At 42.5% G+C, this 16,278-nt stretch overlaps 2 protein-coding genes across 5 annotated transcripts in view; both read right to left on the bottom strand.

Moving 5' to 3' along the window:
- The window catches only part of LOC100518203 (olfactory receptor 10G2-like), an 86,624-nt gene that overhangs the window by 31,399 nt on the left and 38,947 nt on the right, over positions 1–16,278 (bottom strand). Inside the window, exon 3 of one of the 4 annotated variants that reach the window (XM_084969333.1) lies at positions 12,929–14,028. The exons of the other annotated variants lie outside the window; for them this stretch is intronic. Within the exon in view, the coding sequence (XP_084825459.1) occupies positions 13,994–14,028 (35 nt within the window). The 3' untranslated portion in view covers positions 12,929–13,993. Of the gene's footprint in view, positions 1–12,928; positions 14,029–16,278 lie in introns of those variants that run through there. 4 annotated transcript variants of the gene reach the window in all.
- On the bottom strand, positions 13,750–14,691 carry OR10G3 (olfactory receptor family 10 subfamily G member 3). The gene has a single exon (XM_003128578.5). The coding sequence runs from the start codon at positions 14,689–14,691 to the stop codon at positions 13,750–13,752; it is 942 nt and encodes a 313-aa protein (XP_003128626.1).

Raw genomic sequence — 16,278 nt, 5'->3', positions numbered from 1 at the left:
TGGATGTACAAAATGTGGTATAGCCATGCAATAGAATATTATTCAAACTTATGAAGGAATGAAATTCTGTTACATGCTACAACATGGATGAACCTTGAAGACTTTATTCAAATGAAAAGCACTTAGGACAAATACTATGTGATTCTACTTATATGATGTACCTAGAATAGGCAAACTAATTATTTGATACAATTCTGTATATTTCAAATCTTAGTTCTCTTCTACTATCCACATACCTTTTGGCTGTATCCATGGCATGCAGAAGTTCTGTGGCTAGGGATTGAATCTATGTCATAGCAGTGATCTGAGCCACAGCAGTGACAATGCCCAATCCTTAACCTGCTGAGTCACCAGGGAACTCCGACATACTTTTCCATTACTAGGTAAATATCTCTTTCCTTCAGTGTTCTACATACTGTGGCATGGGAATAATCGTTCCTACCCATTGGCCTGTGGCAGGTCAGGTAAGGCCTGAATCACGTGAGATATTCTGGAGCATGGAAGAAGGAGGCCCAGAGGGGCTGTGTGGTCAGGCTGAAAGAGTCAACAAGCAGAGAAACAAATACAGTGACCTGCCCTAGCAGGGACAAAGGCTGCAGAGGTCAGGGAAAGATAAGGCTGCCAAGGCATTGGAGAGCTGTTTTAGTATGGTTCCAGGGCAAACATTCAAAGAACAAAGCCCTGGCTGTGGGTGGAGAGAAGGAAGGTCTTAGGTTGTCTGGATCTTAAGTCATAGTAGCCAGGAAAGTATTAAAGAGAGTAGTTTCCAACGTCACCAGCTTCCTGTTTCTTCCTTCAGACCTTAGGACCTGCCCTTTCTCTTCAAGGGTTCCTCAGCGCCACCCCCCCTTACTTCTTTCTTGTTGCCCTTTCCTCTCTGGAAAACTATGTTATTATCCCCCAAACCTTTGATTGCTAGATCCTCCAGCCTGAGAGCCTCAATGCTGGGCATTTGGGATTGGGGAGAACAGATGTGGTGGAAGCTGATTTGTTGCTTGAACTGGGTCCAAGTTAGTTGAGGAATTTCCACTGATGTAGTTGTATGTTGTCCTTGAGAACTGCCTGGCTCCAGTGGGAACAGGAACTCCTTCTCTATATAATTCCTTCTCTACCCTCTGGTAGAGACAAAGGTTTAGGAGTCCAGGCTCCTTTCTTTTACTTCTCTTCATACTCCAGGCTATGTGAGGTCTTCTATACCCAGGGAAACCTGGCTCTTGATGTTTGGGTTCATTAAATGGAGCGTAGAATGAGTCTGTATTGGGTATCAGGCCAGAAAGTCTCAGCATCTTGTAGCGTCAGAAAGTATTGGGTCACTACCCAAGTTACTCAACCCCACCCCATCCATCCTCCAACCTTCTACAGCTGGGTACTATAATAACACAGCCTAAGAGGAGAAAGACTCAGACACCTTTCCAGCCACAGAATCTCCAGGACCTACCTCTCCAGGAGCATCAGCCTGGGGTCAAGTAAAGGAGCACACACAGGATTGAGACTAGGTATGTGAGTGTTTCACTGGAGGAGTAGAGGTAGCCTTGGTGATCTTTCTTTGGCCCCAGAGAAAAGACTAGGAAAACAGGAGTGGGTAAGGAGCAAGGAGGTTCTTACAATTAAGGCAGAGTGAATACCAGAGAAGGGGGATGGTTGGTCGGTCAAGCCTTTCCCTGGCGCAGATATGAAACAGGTTTCCAATGGAAGAGCTTTATATTTGTAGGTAATACAGTGGGCCAGTGGATTAATATAAATTGGAGCAGAGACTTTTCTTTAGCCCTAAATGTTCTAACATTTGGGTACAGCTCCTTGATATTGTATGACTTTAGGCAATTCATTGAACCTTTCTGAAAGTCAGTTACTAAAAATGGGTTACCATTATACTTGTCTTACCTCACAGAGAAGGTGATGACCTTATATATATGTGAGAGGTCTTTTTTTTTTTTCTTCTTCTTTATATCTTTTTCTTTTTAGGGCCGCAGGTGCATCATATGGAAGTTCCCATGCTAGGGGGTCAAACCAGAGCTACAGCTGCTGACCTACGCCACAGCCATAATAATGCCGGATCTGAGCTGGGTCTGTGACCTACACCACAGCTCATGGCAATGCCAGATCCTTAACCCATTGAGCGAGGTCAAGGATTGAACCCACACCCTCGTGGGTACTAGTCAGATTCTTTTCCACTGCGCCACAACAGGAATTCTCTGAGAGGTCTTTGTAAGCACTAAAACCTTATTATTTAAATTGTGGCCCCTGGAACAAAGCACAAAATCATCTGGCACCTGGTTAGAAATGAAGATCTTAGGTCCCATTCCAAATATACTGAATCGAAACCTGCATTTTAACAAGATTACCAGATATTTAACTGCATGTAAACATTTTAAAAGCACCATTGTAAAGCACTCCATAAGTTAGTGTTACTGCTTGACTGAGGATCAAAGCACTTGGGGTCCAATTTTGCTCTCTTATGTAAGACCATGATGGGGTGGAAGGTATGGATGGATTATGGATCCCTGTATCCTAATTTCTTTAATGAGTATAGTCTTAAGGGAGATAATTAAGAATGTGCTGGGGAGTTCCCGTCGTGGCACATTAACAAATCCGACTAGGAAACATGAGGTTTCGAGTTCGATCCCTGGCCTTGCTCAGTGGGTTAAGGAACCATGGTTAACAAATCCGACTAGGAACCATGAGGTTTCGAGTTCGATCCCTGGCCTTGCTCAGTGGGTTAAGGATCCGGCGTTGCCGTGAGCTGTGGTGTAGGTTGCAGATGTGGCTTGGATCCCAAGTTGCTGTGGTTCTGGCATAGGCCAGCAGCTACAGCTCCAATTAGACCCTTAGCCTGGGAACCTTCATATGCTGCGGGGGCAGCCCTAGAAAAGGTAAAAAGACAAAAAAAAAAAAAAAAAAAAAAAAAAAAAAGAATGTGCTGGACCCCAGCAGTGGGATGAGGGGAAATGAAGGAAGACGTGGAAAGAGGAAAAGATGAATGTTGAAAGGAGGATGGACCACAATGATTTTTGGGGGTATGAGTGCAGAGAAGTGAGCGTTATTAGAGACAAATAGAGGGCATTTGTAATCCTTAGATTGGTGTGCAGGGGTGACTTTGAGCCCATGAAGCCCTGATGTTTGGGGCTATGTGACAGATTTCTCCTTTTTGCTACCCTTCCTCCTTTTTCTAATAGAAAATATGCTTCTGACATGGACCCTTCTCTTATTCCTCCTAATGGACCAGCATGGCTTTTCTGAGGCCCAAGACCTCCTCCATCACCAACTTGACAGGCCTAAAACAAAGATCTCTGCCAAGCACAAATATTACTGTGACATGATGATGAAAGTTCGAGGGCTGGCCACTGATAAGAGCTGTCAGAAGACCAAGACCTTTGTCCACAGTGTGTCCCCCACCACAGGTGGCCTCTGTGAGGGTCCGGCTGTGAAGTGTGTGAAGATGTCTGAATTTTACAACTGCCACCTCATCATCTTCAAAGTCACTCAGTGTAATCTCTACCCAGAGGCTGTGCCCCCACACTGTTACTACAAAGGTGTTACCTTCTGGAGGGATGTGAGTGTGGTTTGTATGGGGAAACATCCAATTCATTTGGATGAGTAGCTGCTGCAGCCTCTCAACAAGCTCGCTGTTCTCCTTCACTCCACCCCATTCCCACTGCGAAGTCCTGCTCAATCCCGGCTGATTTGGTTTCCCCCATAGCCTGGGCCACCTCATTGTTCCCTGGGTCCTAGCCCCCAACCCTTGCTCTCTCTCAGTCTTCCTGTGGATTTCGGTTAGAGGGATGTGGAGGCAGAGGGGAGATGGGCTTGTCACCAGCAGCCTTTAGGATGTTCAGTGGGTGTCCTGTCTAATTGCCTTGTCTTGACTGCAGAGAGAGAGAGAAAGAGAGCTGATGATAAATTCTCTCCTGGGGTTTGGCCCCTTTTCTCCTCAGGCCTTCAATCCCTACTGTGGTGGGCAGTTTTCCCCCAGGGATCTGCTGAGCCCATTTGTCCACCTGCTGCTTTAATAAAACTCTCAAGGGCATTGACCATGAATGACTCTGTGAATTTGGGTTTCCAGTTCCCTCTTATCGGAGGGGGGTGGGTGACAGAGGGGAAACCCTCCTTTACAGAAACAAACACCAGAATTGTCAAACACCAGCAGTGGGTAGGAGCCTTATTGTCAGGAGATGGCAGTGATGGGGGCCTGGGGCAAACCCATCCCAAGAGGTACAATCCCTTCTCTGACATTCCTCCACACTGGCCCACCACCCTGAACACCTGTCTTTCTGCTTCTGCTTAGATGTGAAGAAATGTGGAAAAGACCAAACTGATTACCAAGAGGAAAGGAAAATTAATCCAGAGGATGTAACTAGCATAAAGCTACCAAGTAGAGATTTCCTAACTTGTTCCATTCTGCCTATCACCTTGAGATACTTAGACTGTGGTCCAAAGGGATCAAGAAAGGTACCCAGCATATCTACTGAGCATCCTCAGCATGCCAGAAACACTTCCAACATTCTGGCCACTATACTGTGGAAGGGAAAGGAAAGGTATGAGAGGATGGGAAGATGTTTGCCTTGCATTTTAGTTCCTCCAAAGAGCCTTCAGACTTTAGAATCAACCCCTTTCTACATCAGTGTAATATTTAAAGTTTTAAAATCTATCATCTCTATGGTCTTTTGGTTACTACAGTTCCTGCAAGGAAATTGGTGAGGAAAAGTTTAGGACTCATGAGTACATTTAAAATTTTAGTGGAAGAAGAGCAGAGTTGGAGTTCCCGTCGTGACTCAGAGGAAACGAATCTGACTAGCACCCATGAGCTCACAGGTTTGATCCCTGGCCTTGCTCAGTGGGTTAAGGATCCAGCATTGCTGTGGCTGTGGTGCAGGCCAGCAGCTAAAGCTCTGATTAGACCCCTAGCCTGGGAACCTCCATATGCCACGGGTGAGGCCCTAAAAATTAATTAAAAAAAAGAAGAGCAGAGTCTTTGCTGTTGGTTTGGCTCACTTTCTTTTGTCCTTTAAGTGGCAGTTGCTTTCTGGAAGAGGGAAGGTTAATCTAGATTATTATTACACACCAAATTTAAGGATAAATTTCAGATGGGCTAAAGATATAAATGAACAAAACTATAAGAATGTTAGAAGAAAATTTAGGGCAGTAGAAAATCTTGGAGCGGGGTTGAGTTTCTTAAGCAAGACAGGTACCTAGGGCCCATAAAGGAAAAGATTACTGCACAAAAATAAAAATTTTGGAATAAAAAAGACAGAATAAACACAAAAAACGACAGTTGAAAAAATTGTATGTTTATACTTTTAGCAAAAGATGATTTTTCTTTTTTGGGGCCACACCTCTGGCATATGGAAGTTCCTGGGCCATGGATTGAATCTGAGGTGCAGCTGCAACCTATACCACAGCTGCAGCAATGCTGGATTTTTTTTTTTTTTTGTCTTTTTAACTATTTCTTGGGCCGCTCCCGCGGCATTTGGAGGTACTCAGGCTAGGGGTCGAATCGGAGCTGTAGCCACTGGCCTACGCCAGAGCCACAGCAATGCGGTATCCGAGCCGTGTCTGCAACCTACACCACAGCTCACAGCAACGCTGGATCGTTAACCCACTGAGCAAGGGCAGGGACCGAACCCGCAACCTCATGGTTCCTAGCCGGATTCGTTAACCACTGCGCCACGACGGGAACTCCATATATATATATTTTTTTTTCAATGCTGGATTCTTAACCCACTGCGCCAGGCTGGGGATCAATCCTGCACCACTACAGAGACAACATGGGATCCTTAACCCGCTTCGCTGCAGCAGGAACTCTCAACAGATGATTTTTCTAATAAAAAATGATATCTCATGAATTGGTAGGAAGAAGTCAACAGCTCAGTAGAAAAATAGGCAAGTTACATGAGGAGATAAAGGCTAGAAGAGTGATTCCTATTGACAAATAAATCTAACAAAAGACGCCCCATCTCTCTATTGGTCAGAGAAATTAAAAGTGAGCTGCCCAACAGACTGCAGAAACTAGTTAATATGATCTAGTGCAGGTGAAAGTGGGAGAATGGGTGTTCATTTATACATACATATATAGAGCTGGTATAAAATACATAATGTATTATAGTCATTCAACACAATGAATTAGGAGCATGAATTTTTACAATCTGGGATGGTGTCACAGTAATATCTATTAATATTAAAACTATGTAACAATATTTTATTATAATCAAACTTGCTAAGAGATTAGATCTTACTTATTCCAACCACTAAAAAGGAATGATTAAGTGATGCAATAGAGGTGTAAATTATTGATACAATGGAAATCATATTATATTAATGTATCAAATCAACATGTATACTTTAAATTTATATAATGTTATATGTCCAATATATTTCAATAAAAACCACAAAACTGGGAGTTCCCTTCATGGCTCAGTGGTTAACAAACCCCACTAGGATCCATGAGGATGTGGGTTCGATCCCTGGCCTGGCTCAGTGGGTTAAGGATCCAGTGTTGCTGTGAGTTCTGCTGTAGGTCACAGACGTGGCTAGGATCCTGCATTGCTGTGGCTGTAGCGTGGGCCCGCAGCTGTAGCTCCGATTCGACCCCTAGCCTAGGAACTCCCATATGTGAGGGTGCATCCCTAAAAAAATCAAAAAGCAAAACAAAGCAAAAACACCCCAAACCCCCAAACCCCACAAAACCCACATATTAAGGATGATTTATATGAGTAAGTGCTCTCTGCAAGCTACATTAACAAGAATGTTACTTCAGGGTTTGGATGTAACAGCTCTTCTCTACTGCATTTAGAGGAATGTTTAAAAACATAAGTGATAAAGATGTTTATAAGAAAATGGGAGTTCCCTGGCGGTACAGTAGGTTAAGGGTCTGGTGTTGTCAGTGCTGTGGTGTGGGTTGCTCATATGGTATATGTTTGATCCCTGGCCTGGGCATGGTGTGGGTGTGGCCAGAAAGAAAAAAAAAAGTACAGGTAACAATAGTTGGGAGGTGAAGATAAAAGAGGTGGAGGAAAAAGCAGGGGTTCTAATAGCCTCCTTTTATAAAATGAAAGAACAAGAGATTTAACTATATTCATTAAATAAGTTAACAAATACTTACTGAGCACCTTCTATGTTCTAACACTCTTCTTAGTGTTAGAGATTCAGTGGTGAAAAAAACAGACACAAATCTCTGCCTCCTCACAAAGGCAACGATGGAAGAGTTACACTTACAGCCACAGTTTATGTCAAAAATTGATAGTAAATTGGTCCACAGTGCATCCCCAAATTGCAGAATGGAGCACATCCCTAGTGTGGCAGTCATGGAGGTGTCCCTGGGATCTCCTTTAAAGGAGAAACAGACAAGGGGAGGGATGGACTGGGGTCTGGGGAATGGCAAAGCCATACTTTAGTACATGAATGGATGCTCAACAGAGACCTTTTGTATAGCACAGGGAAATCTACTCAATGTTCTGTGATAACCTATATGGGAATGGATATGTGTATATGTAATTCAGTGTGTATGTAATTCAATGATGGCGAAACCACTTTGCCGTATAGCAGAAATTAACACAACATTGTAAATCAACTATACTTAAATAAAATTAAATTGAAAAAAGAAATAGGCTAGTATATACCTACCAGTGACAAAATGACATTGAGGTTTCCATGTAGTATTGTTTATTTGGGTATTTCTAATACAGCCAGGTATTTTAATTCAGGTTTAAGAGTCAGAATAGCAGGCTCAGAGTGGTAAGGAAGGAAGATGAAGTAGGAAGAGACTCAGGCTGCTCTGCGGTGCTGAGAAAGTCTCAGGCAGCCCGAAGAGCTGCAGGTCAGAGGCTGCCTAAAGTGGAGGTGGGCAAAAATAGCCTGACCCTAGTGGCCCCACTGCATTTTCATTGGCTGGGGACAGCCTGCTTCCAATGCTGCAGCATCCCAAAGATTCTGCAGCGGGAGGCTGGTAGCTGAATCTGCTGCTGCTGATTTCTAGAAAATCATTAATTTTATCCAGCATGAAAACTGAGAAAGGTTGAAAAGATTTTAAGCACCTGCTTAAGGTAGCTTCCAAGAGTTTTGTCCTCTGACATGTACACTTTCCTTTAGTTATTTAATCAAACACCATCAAAATTCCTCCTAGGTGCTGATGTGAAGGGATTTTGCAGATATAATTAAGGCCCCAAGTGAGCTGATCTTAAAATAGGGAGATTATCCTCTGTGGACCTAGCTCCACAGGTGAGCCCTTAAAAAGGACTGCATTCTTCTTGAAGAGAGAGATTAGAAGCATGACAGGGATTCCAGATGAGGGAGATTCTGTATTGCTGTTTTAAAGATGGAGGAGGCCGTGTGGAATTCAGGAATTCCGGCAGCCTCCAGTGGCCGAGAATGCCCTCTAGCTGACAGCCAGCAAGGGAACAGGGATAGAAACAGGGATTGCAAGGAACTCAATTCTATCATAACCATGACATCTTGGAAGAGAACCCTGATCTCTAGATGAGAATGCAGCTCAGGAACACTTTGATTTTAGCCTTGTGAGATCCTGAGCAGAGAATCAAGTCGTGCTGTGTTTAGATTGTTGACCTATCAAACTGTGAGCTAGTAAATGGGCTTTGAGCTGCTAAATGTGTGATCCCTTGTTATGAAGCAATAGAAAACACATGGCCCATTATACTAAATCCAACCTTCTTCTATAGTTTCCCTTGCTTGCTCCTGTGATATAATCATGTACTCTGCACCCCCGCCCCCCAAATCTGCTTTCCTTTCAAACATGCCAAACTCTTTTCCATCCTGAGCCTTGTACTAGCTTTTCCCTCAATTTGGAAAATTTTTCTTGAGATTTTCATGGCTATGGCTTTCAGAAAATCTTTTATAAGGGGAATTTCCAAGTACACATGAGTAAAGAGAAGAGTAGAATGAAACCCTGTGTGCAGCCAGCTGCAACGAACACATGGCTTTTCAAATCTACATTCCCCCTCCCTCTTCCCTCTCCCCTTTCCTTACCGAGAATGCCCTCTAGCTGACAACTTTTGTCTGGATATATGCACAGCAGTGGAATTTTAACATTTAAAAATTTTTAAATTTATCTTTCATTTCTTCTTTTTCTTTTTCAACAGTACTAGTCATTACCTGAAAACCTTGGAGGTTTTTTTCCTTTTTAAAAATTACTACTAAAGTGTAATTGACTTACAATGTTTCATCAAGTTCTGTTGTACAACAGAGTGACCTAATCACACATATTTCCCTGTGCTGTACAGTAGGATCCCATTGCCCATCCATTATAAGCATAATAGTGTGCATCTCCCAAACCCCACAAATGTCCATCCATCCCACTCCCTCCCCTTTCCCCCGACCCCAGAACCCCAAGTTTGCTCTTCTTGGCCGTGATCTGTTTCTGTTTTTTGTTATTTTTAGATAGGATCATCTGTTTCATATTTTAGATTGTGCATATAAGTGATATCATATGGTATTTGTCTTTTTCTTTCTGGCTTGCTTCACTTAGTATGAGAGTCTCTATGGTTTACAGCAACCATCCCTTTTGCTGTAAATGGCTTTAGTTTGCATTTTTATGGATGAGTAAAATTCCATTGTATATATGTACCACATCTTCTTAACCATTCATCTGTCAATGGACATTTAAGTTGTTTCCATGTCTTGGCTCTTGTGAATAGTACTACTGTGAACATAGGGGTACATGCATCTTTTTCAGTGAAAGTTTTGACTGGATATATGCCCAGCAGTGGAACTGCTGAATCACATGTTAGCTCTATATTTAGTTTTCTGAGATAACTCCATACTGTTTTCCATAGTGGTTATACCAGTTTACACTCCCACCAACAGTGGAGGAGGGTACATTTTCCTTGGAGGTTTATATTAGAGTGATTCCATCTGTCATAACCAATTTTTTTTTTTTTTTTGGCCAGTTCCCTGGCCAAGGATCGAACCCATGCTACAGTTATAACCAGAGCCACAGTGGTGACAAGGTTGGATCCTTAAACCTCTGAGCCATGAGGGAACTCCTAACATTTATTTATTTGGCTGTGCCAACAGCATGTGGAAGTTCCCTGGCCAGAGATCAAATCTGTTCCATAGGAGCAACTTGGGCTGCTGTGGTGATAACACCCAGATACTTAACCCACTGTGCCACGAGGGAACTCCCCATTTAAAATTTTTAATTGTAAAATACATGTAACAAAATTTATCAGCATAACCATTTTTAAGTATATAGTTCAGTAGTGTTGAGTATTTACATTGTGTAACCAATCTCTAGAACGCATCACATCTTGCAAAACTGAAACTTTACACCTGTTAAACAACAGGTCTCCATTCCTCCCTACCCCCAGGCCCTGGCAACCACCATTTTATTTACTGTTTCTATGAATTTGACTCCTCTAGGGATCTCGTATAAGTAGAATCACACAATATTTGTCTTTTTGTGACTAGCTTATTAATTTTTGGGCTGCACTTGAGGCAGTTTCCTGGCCAGGGCTGGAACTCGTGCCACAGCAGCAACCCAAGCTGCTGCAGTGACAACACTGGATCCTTAATCCCCAGCATCACAGGAAAACTCCCTGTGACTGGCTTAATTTGCTTAGCATGATGTCTAAAAATTCATCCTTATTGTAGTATTTATCGAGTTTCCTTCTCTTTAAAAGCTGAGTAATATTCTACTGTAAGAATATATCATATATTTTTTTTTAATCCAAAGAAAATCTGTTGAGGGACAGTTGGGTTGCTTCCACCTATTGTGAGTAATGTTGTTATGAACATGGGTGTACAAATATCTTTGAGACCTTACTTTCAAGTCTTTTGGGTTCATACCCAGAAACAGGATTGTGGATCATATGGTAATTCCAGTTTTATTTTATTTCTTTTAGGAACTGCTATACTGTCTTACAAAGTGATCGCCCCATTATACAATCCATTGTAGAATGGCCAAGCAGCCTGCAGTGATCTTCAACTGACACTTGGTCCCTCATGTGAGTACATGCCCTGGATAGCAGCCCTCAGATCATAAGCAAATTGAAGTTCCTGGTATGGTTCTCCAACAACCCTAGGGATCACCTGTCTCTCCTGCCTCCCAGCACCGTCCCTTACATGCCTGTTCAGTAAGAGCCACATTACTAATACTCTGCCCTTTTGGTTTGAATTGAGCAATGCTGCCTTACCTTGGGAACCCTAAACACTCCATACATGGACCTGAACAAAGGCATCTGTGCCCCAGCTTCTGTCTCTCTGTTTTCTGTACTCTGCCTTGACCTCTCTGTGTGTACCTCGAGGCATGCTTGGTACTGCCTCCAGAACCTGTGAATAATAAACTACTCTATTTCAAGTCCTCTTTTTTCTTTTTTTTTGGCTGAGCCCCCAGGCACGTGGAAGTTTCCAGACCAGGGATCAAACCTGCACCACAACCACTACAGGGACCCAAGCCACTGGCAATAACAATGCTAGGTCCTTAACCTGCTGCACCACAAGAAAACTCCGTCTTGTGGTTTTGAAACAATGGTTTGTTATCTGGCACCTTATGGTCACTAAATGAGTGTTAATTTAACAAATTCATAACAGTGCCCAATCTACTTTTTAAACAAATGTTTGCTTCAGACTGATTTCATATTGATCTGTATTTTTATTATACACTTACAGAGCATCCATCTTAATGTTATTAATTGTTAAGGTAACAGCTATGATAGCAATTTTAAGTACCTGGGAAAACAAGAGCAAGAGGTATAATAGAATAGTCCTTGGAAATTTTTTTGGTTCATGCGGTATAGATTTAAGCTTGTTTTTGTTATTTACAATCAACCACTTTATTTGTTAAATATTTTGAAAGATTAAGATATTCTGTAAGTAGAGTTCCCACTGTGGTGCAGTGGGTTAAGGATCAGGTATTGTCACTGCAATGGCTCAGGTCTCGGTGTAGAGTGGTTTTGATCTCCAGCCTGGGAACTTCCACATGCCTGTGAGCATAGCCAAAAAAAAAAAAAAAAGATATTTCATAAGTAATAATTTTTTTTTTTGTGGCTGCACTTGCAACATATGGAAGTTCCTGGGCTAGGGGTCACATTGGAGCTACAGCTGCCAGTCTAAGCCACAACCACAGCCACTCGGGATCCGAGGTGCCTCTGTGACCTACACTGCAGCTTGTGGCAATGCTGATTCTTAACCCACTGATTGACACCAGAGATTGAACCCGAATCCTCATGGACACTATGTTGGGTTCTTAATCCACTGAACCACAATGGGAACTCCCTATTATTTGTTTTTTGAACAAAATTTAGGGAATTGTGTGAGTTCATGGGAGAATGGTTAGTTTTCTGTCTCCTATGTGAATTAAGTGAATTTATGAGTCCTTTGGAGATAAACATTCACATGACCAAACTGTTGATTTTCTGCTGTGACCAGGAGATTTTGTTTTACACATAACATGATATTATCACACAGATAAAGCGATCATCTAATATAAAAAGCTAGAGAATGAGGTGGAAGGATAACCCGAGAAGATTAGAGGTGCTGAAGGTTTGAAACCAGAGATATTGCACCCAGTTTTCCCATACTGATTAGGTCCTGGCCAACTCAACCAAGGTTTGTCAACCTTACAAATCTAAACAGATATGAAACAAAAAATTGGATAAATTATCTTATGCTCTGATTAAATGCCCTATTTTCTTTTTCTTTCCTTCCTTCCTCTCTTCCTCCCTTCCTCTTTTTAGGGCCACACGCTCTGCATATGGAAGTTCCCAGGCTAGGTGTCAAATCAGAGCTGGCCTACACCACAGCCACAGCAATAGAGTATCTGAGCTGCATCTGAAACCTACACCACAGCTCAAAGCAACGCAGGATCCTTTAACCCACTGAGCGAGGCCAGGGATAGAATCTGCGTCCTCATGGATACTATTTGGGTTTCTCACTGCTGAGCCATGACGGGAACTCTAATTGTCCTATTTATTTTCTATTTCTTTTTTTCTTCCCTTTTTATCTTCCTTCCTTTTTTTGCCACAGTCATGACAGCACGTGAAATTTTCTGGGTCAGAAATCGAACTCACGCCCCAGCAATAACCAGAGCCATAGCAGTAACAATGCTAGATTTTTAACCCGCTGAGCCACCAGGAGCTCAGAATTGCCCTATTTTCTTTTAATGCGAAATATGAGTTTTATTTTTTTGGCATAGGAGAATTTGTTATTGAGACATTTGGAGAGACTCTATTATATCTTCTTTTTTTGGCTTATTTAATTTGGTTTGGTTTGTGAAAGTACCAGTTTAAGAAAAGGTTTATTTCTTCAGTGGGCAAGGTAGAGTAAATACTTTAGTTCACATCCCATAGTGGCCTAAGTAAGTCCTCCAAGTCAGGCCTGTAAAGATGCACACAGCAGGGCATCTATAGTTTCTTTTCTAGCACCAGCTCCTAGGGCATATGTCCAGTTGGAACAGAACTGAAGAACCTTCTCCTAGCAAAAGAACTCCTCTTATAAGGGCTTGAGCAATGTGCCTATAGCCCACTGGATGCCTTTGGTATGCCAGTCCTCTGGATGTCTAAATTTACCAGGCTACCATCTGATGACCTTAGTCTCACTTGCTACTCAGGAGCAGCTGATGGTTGTTTATCTGAAGGAGGCACTAAGGAGCCCCTAGAGAGTGTTTTGCTTTTAACTATGTTTGATCTTGTACTGATGTTACGTAGCTATGTAAAAGAGAAAAAGAAGAAAAAAATTCACTGAAAGCTAAACATTAAAATGAACTGTCAATGTGAAGGCTTCCCCATTGGGGGACAGACACTTTCAAACCTCACTTTTAGTCCTAGGGCCTCCTATCATTCTTTTCAGAGCCAGTTTCACCTCCTGGTTTCGCAGAGTATAGATGAGGGGGTTGAGGAAAGGAGTGATGGCTGTGGGGAATAGGGCAGCTGCTCCATCCAGGGGGCTGTTGGTTTCAGGCCTTAAGTAGATGAAGGCACAGGGCACATAGTACACGGTTACCACGATTACATGGGCTCCACAGGTTGAAAAGGCCCGGCGTCGCCCGTCAGCTGTACGGATTCTCAGGATGGCCTGAATAATCTGTACATAGGAGAGGAGGATCAGGGAGAAGCAACTGGCAACCACCACCCCAATGTCCACAAAGGTCACCAGCTCATTGACTGTTGTATCAGCACAGGCAAGCCTCAAAACTGCGGGGATGTCACAGAAGAAGTAATTTACCTGGTTGGGCCCACAGTAGGGCAGACGGAAGGTTAGGATGGCCTGAAGAGCCCCATGGAGGGATCCTGCCACCCAAGCTCCAGCCACAAGCAAGGAACTCAGCTTAGCATTCATGAGAACAGGGTAGCGCAGAGGCTGGCATATAGCCAGGTACCTATCGTAGGCCATCAGGGTGTAGAGGAAACACTGGGTGCTGCCCAAAAAGTGATAGAAATAGAGTTGAGCAACACAGCCAGCAAATGGGATGGGCTTGATGTCTAAAGTGAAGTTCATCATGAGGCGAGGGACGATGATGGAAGAGATGCCCATGTCGATGATGGAGAGAACACCAAGGAAGATGTACATGGGACGGGCATGGAGCTGCGGGTCTACCCAGACAGTGATTAGAATGAGCAGGTTCCCCAGCTGGGTCAGGACGTAGATGAGCAAGAAGAACACAAAAAGAAATGTCCTTAGCTGGGGTGGGTAGGGAATTCCCGTCAGAAAGAACTCAGTCAACAATGTGCTATTGACTCTTTCCATCCTCTGGAGAGAACTTACCTAGAGAATGGACAAAAGAGGAAGGAGTTAGCACAGAGGTGAGAGGGAAGGGAGGAGGAACTCGAGAGAGAGACAGATAATAAAACCAGGGACAGTGCAGAGAAGTTCTCTCTTATGTGGAGGGATGACAAACGGGAGAAAGTAGGTTCTACGGGAGGGGTTGCCTGTATGTAAATAAAGTTTCATTGGAACACAGCCATGCTCATTTACATATTGTCTGTGGCTGCTTTGGTGCTATGATGACAGCATTACATACCTACGTCTGGACTGCAAAGCCTAAAATATTTACTCTGTGGATCTTTATAGAGAAAGTTTTCTCCTAGGTGTTTGCACTTGGAACACTTTGACCAAAGATGAAGGGTTTATTGGAAACAATATGTGTGGGAAAGGACATCTGTTTTGCTAGATGCTCTGCCAGTTCAGAAACTTCCAGAGGCCACTGGCTTATTCTTATCTCTCCTAGGACATGAACTTACATAGAGTGGGGAGTATGCAAAAAGGAAACAAGAAAATTCCTTTTCTCCCTTTGAGGTAAAGAAAATGGAATAGAATTTTGATTAAATGGTTACTTGTATGTGACAATGCTTGAAACTATACAGGTCTACTCTCCAAATTGTTTAAAGAATGCCTATGAGGGTGTAAACACATAAGAAAAGTTGTGATTGGTACCTGGGTGCTATGTATTTCAGATTCTTCGTATATGATAATTTAGCCTTGGGACATGGTAAATAAAGAGAAGAGAGAAGGAAACAAAGAGACATGACCACAGGGAGATGTCAGAGATGAAAGAAAAAGCAAGGATGACTGGAGAGGGTGAGAGGAACAGGATGAGAGCATGGGTAGAAGAGAAAGGATGACTTTCAATGTGGGAGATTTACTTTTTAGTTTAACTTCGTGATTGACACTTCCCCACCTGAATTAAAAGTGTTGGATTAAATGAGTTTTAAAAACTTTCCCTAATTGTAGGACTCTTTAATAATCTAAATTCATGGCTTGAAATGATGTTAAAAAAATTGATAGGAGTTGGTTGATTTTGCTCAGGAGTGATTCACAGCACTCAGAAGAGAGTGAGATTAACAGAGAATGTCAGATGGTCAGCTAATCTATGATAAAGGAGGAAAGAATATTCAATGGAGAAAAGACAGTCCTCAGTAAGTGGTGCCAGGAAAACTGGACAGCTACACAGAAAAAATGAAATTAGAACACTCTCTAACACCATACACAAAAATAAACTCAGAACAGATTTAAGACCTAAATGTATGACCAGACACTATAAAACTCTTAGAGGAAAACATAGGCCAAACATTCTCTGACATAAACTTCAGCAATATCTTCTCAGATGCACCTCCTAGAATAATGAAAATAAAAACAAAAATAAGCAAGTGGAACTTAATTTAACTTCAATTTTTTTTGCACAGAAAAGGAAACCATAAACAAAATGAAAAGATGACCCACAGAATGGGCGGAATGGGAGAAAATATTTGCAAAGAAATGACTGATAAGGGATTGATCTCCAAACTCTACAAACACCTCCTGGTACTCCATATCAAAAAACAAAAACAAAAACAA

The sequence above is a fragment of the Sus scrofa genome, chromosome 7 (genome assembly GCF_054392235.1).
Source record: "Sus scrofa isolate SSC_HxYL_T2T_F1_AM1 chromosome 7, Sscrofa_HxYL_maternal_Yorkshire_Landrace_v2.0, whole genome shotgun sequence".
NCBI lineage: Eukaryota > Metazoa > Chordata > Mammalia > Artiodactyla > Suidae > Sus > Sus scrofa.
This window is presented reverse-complemented; position numbering and strand designations above follow the sequence as displayed.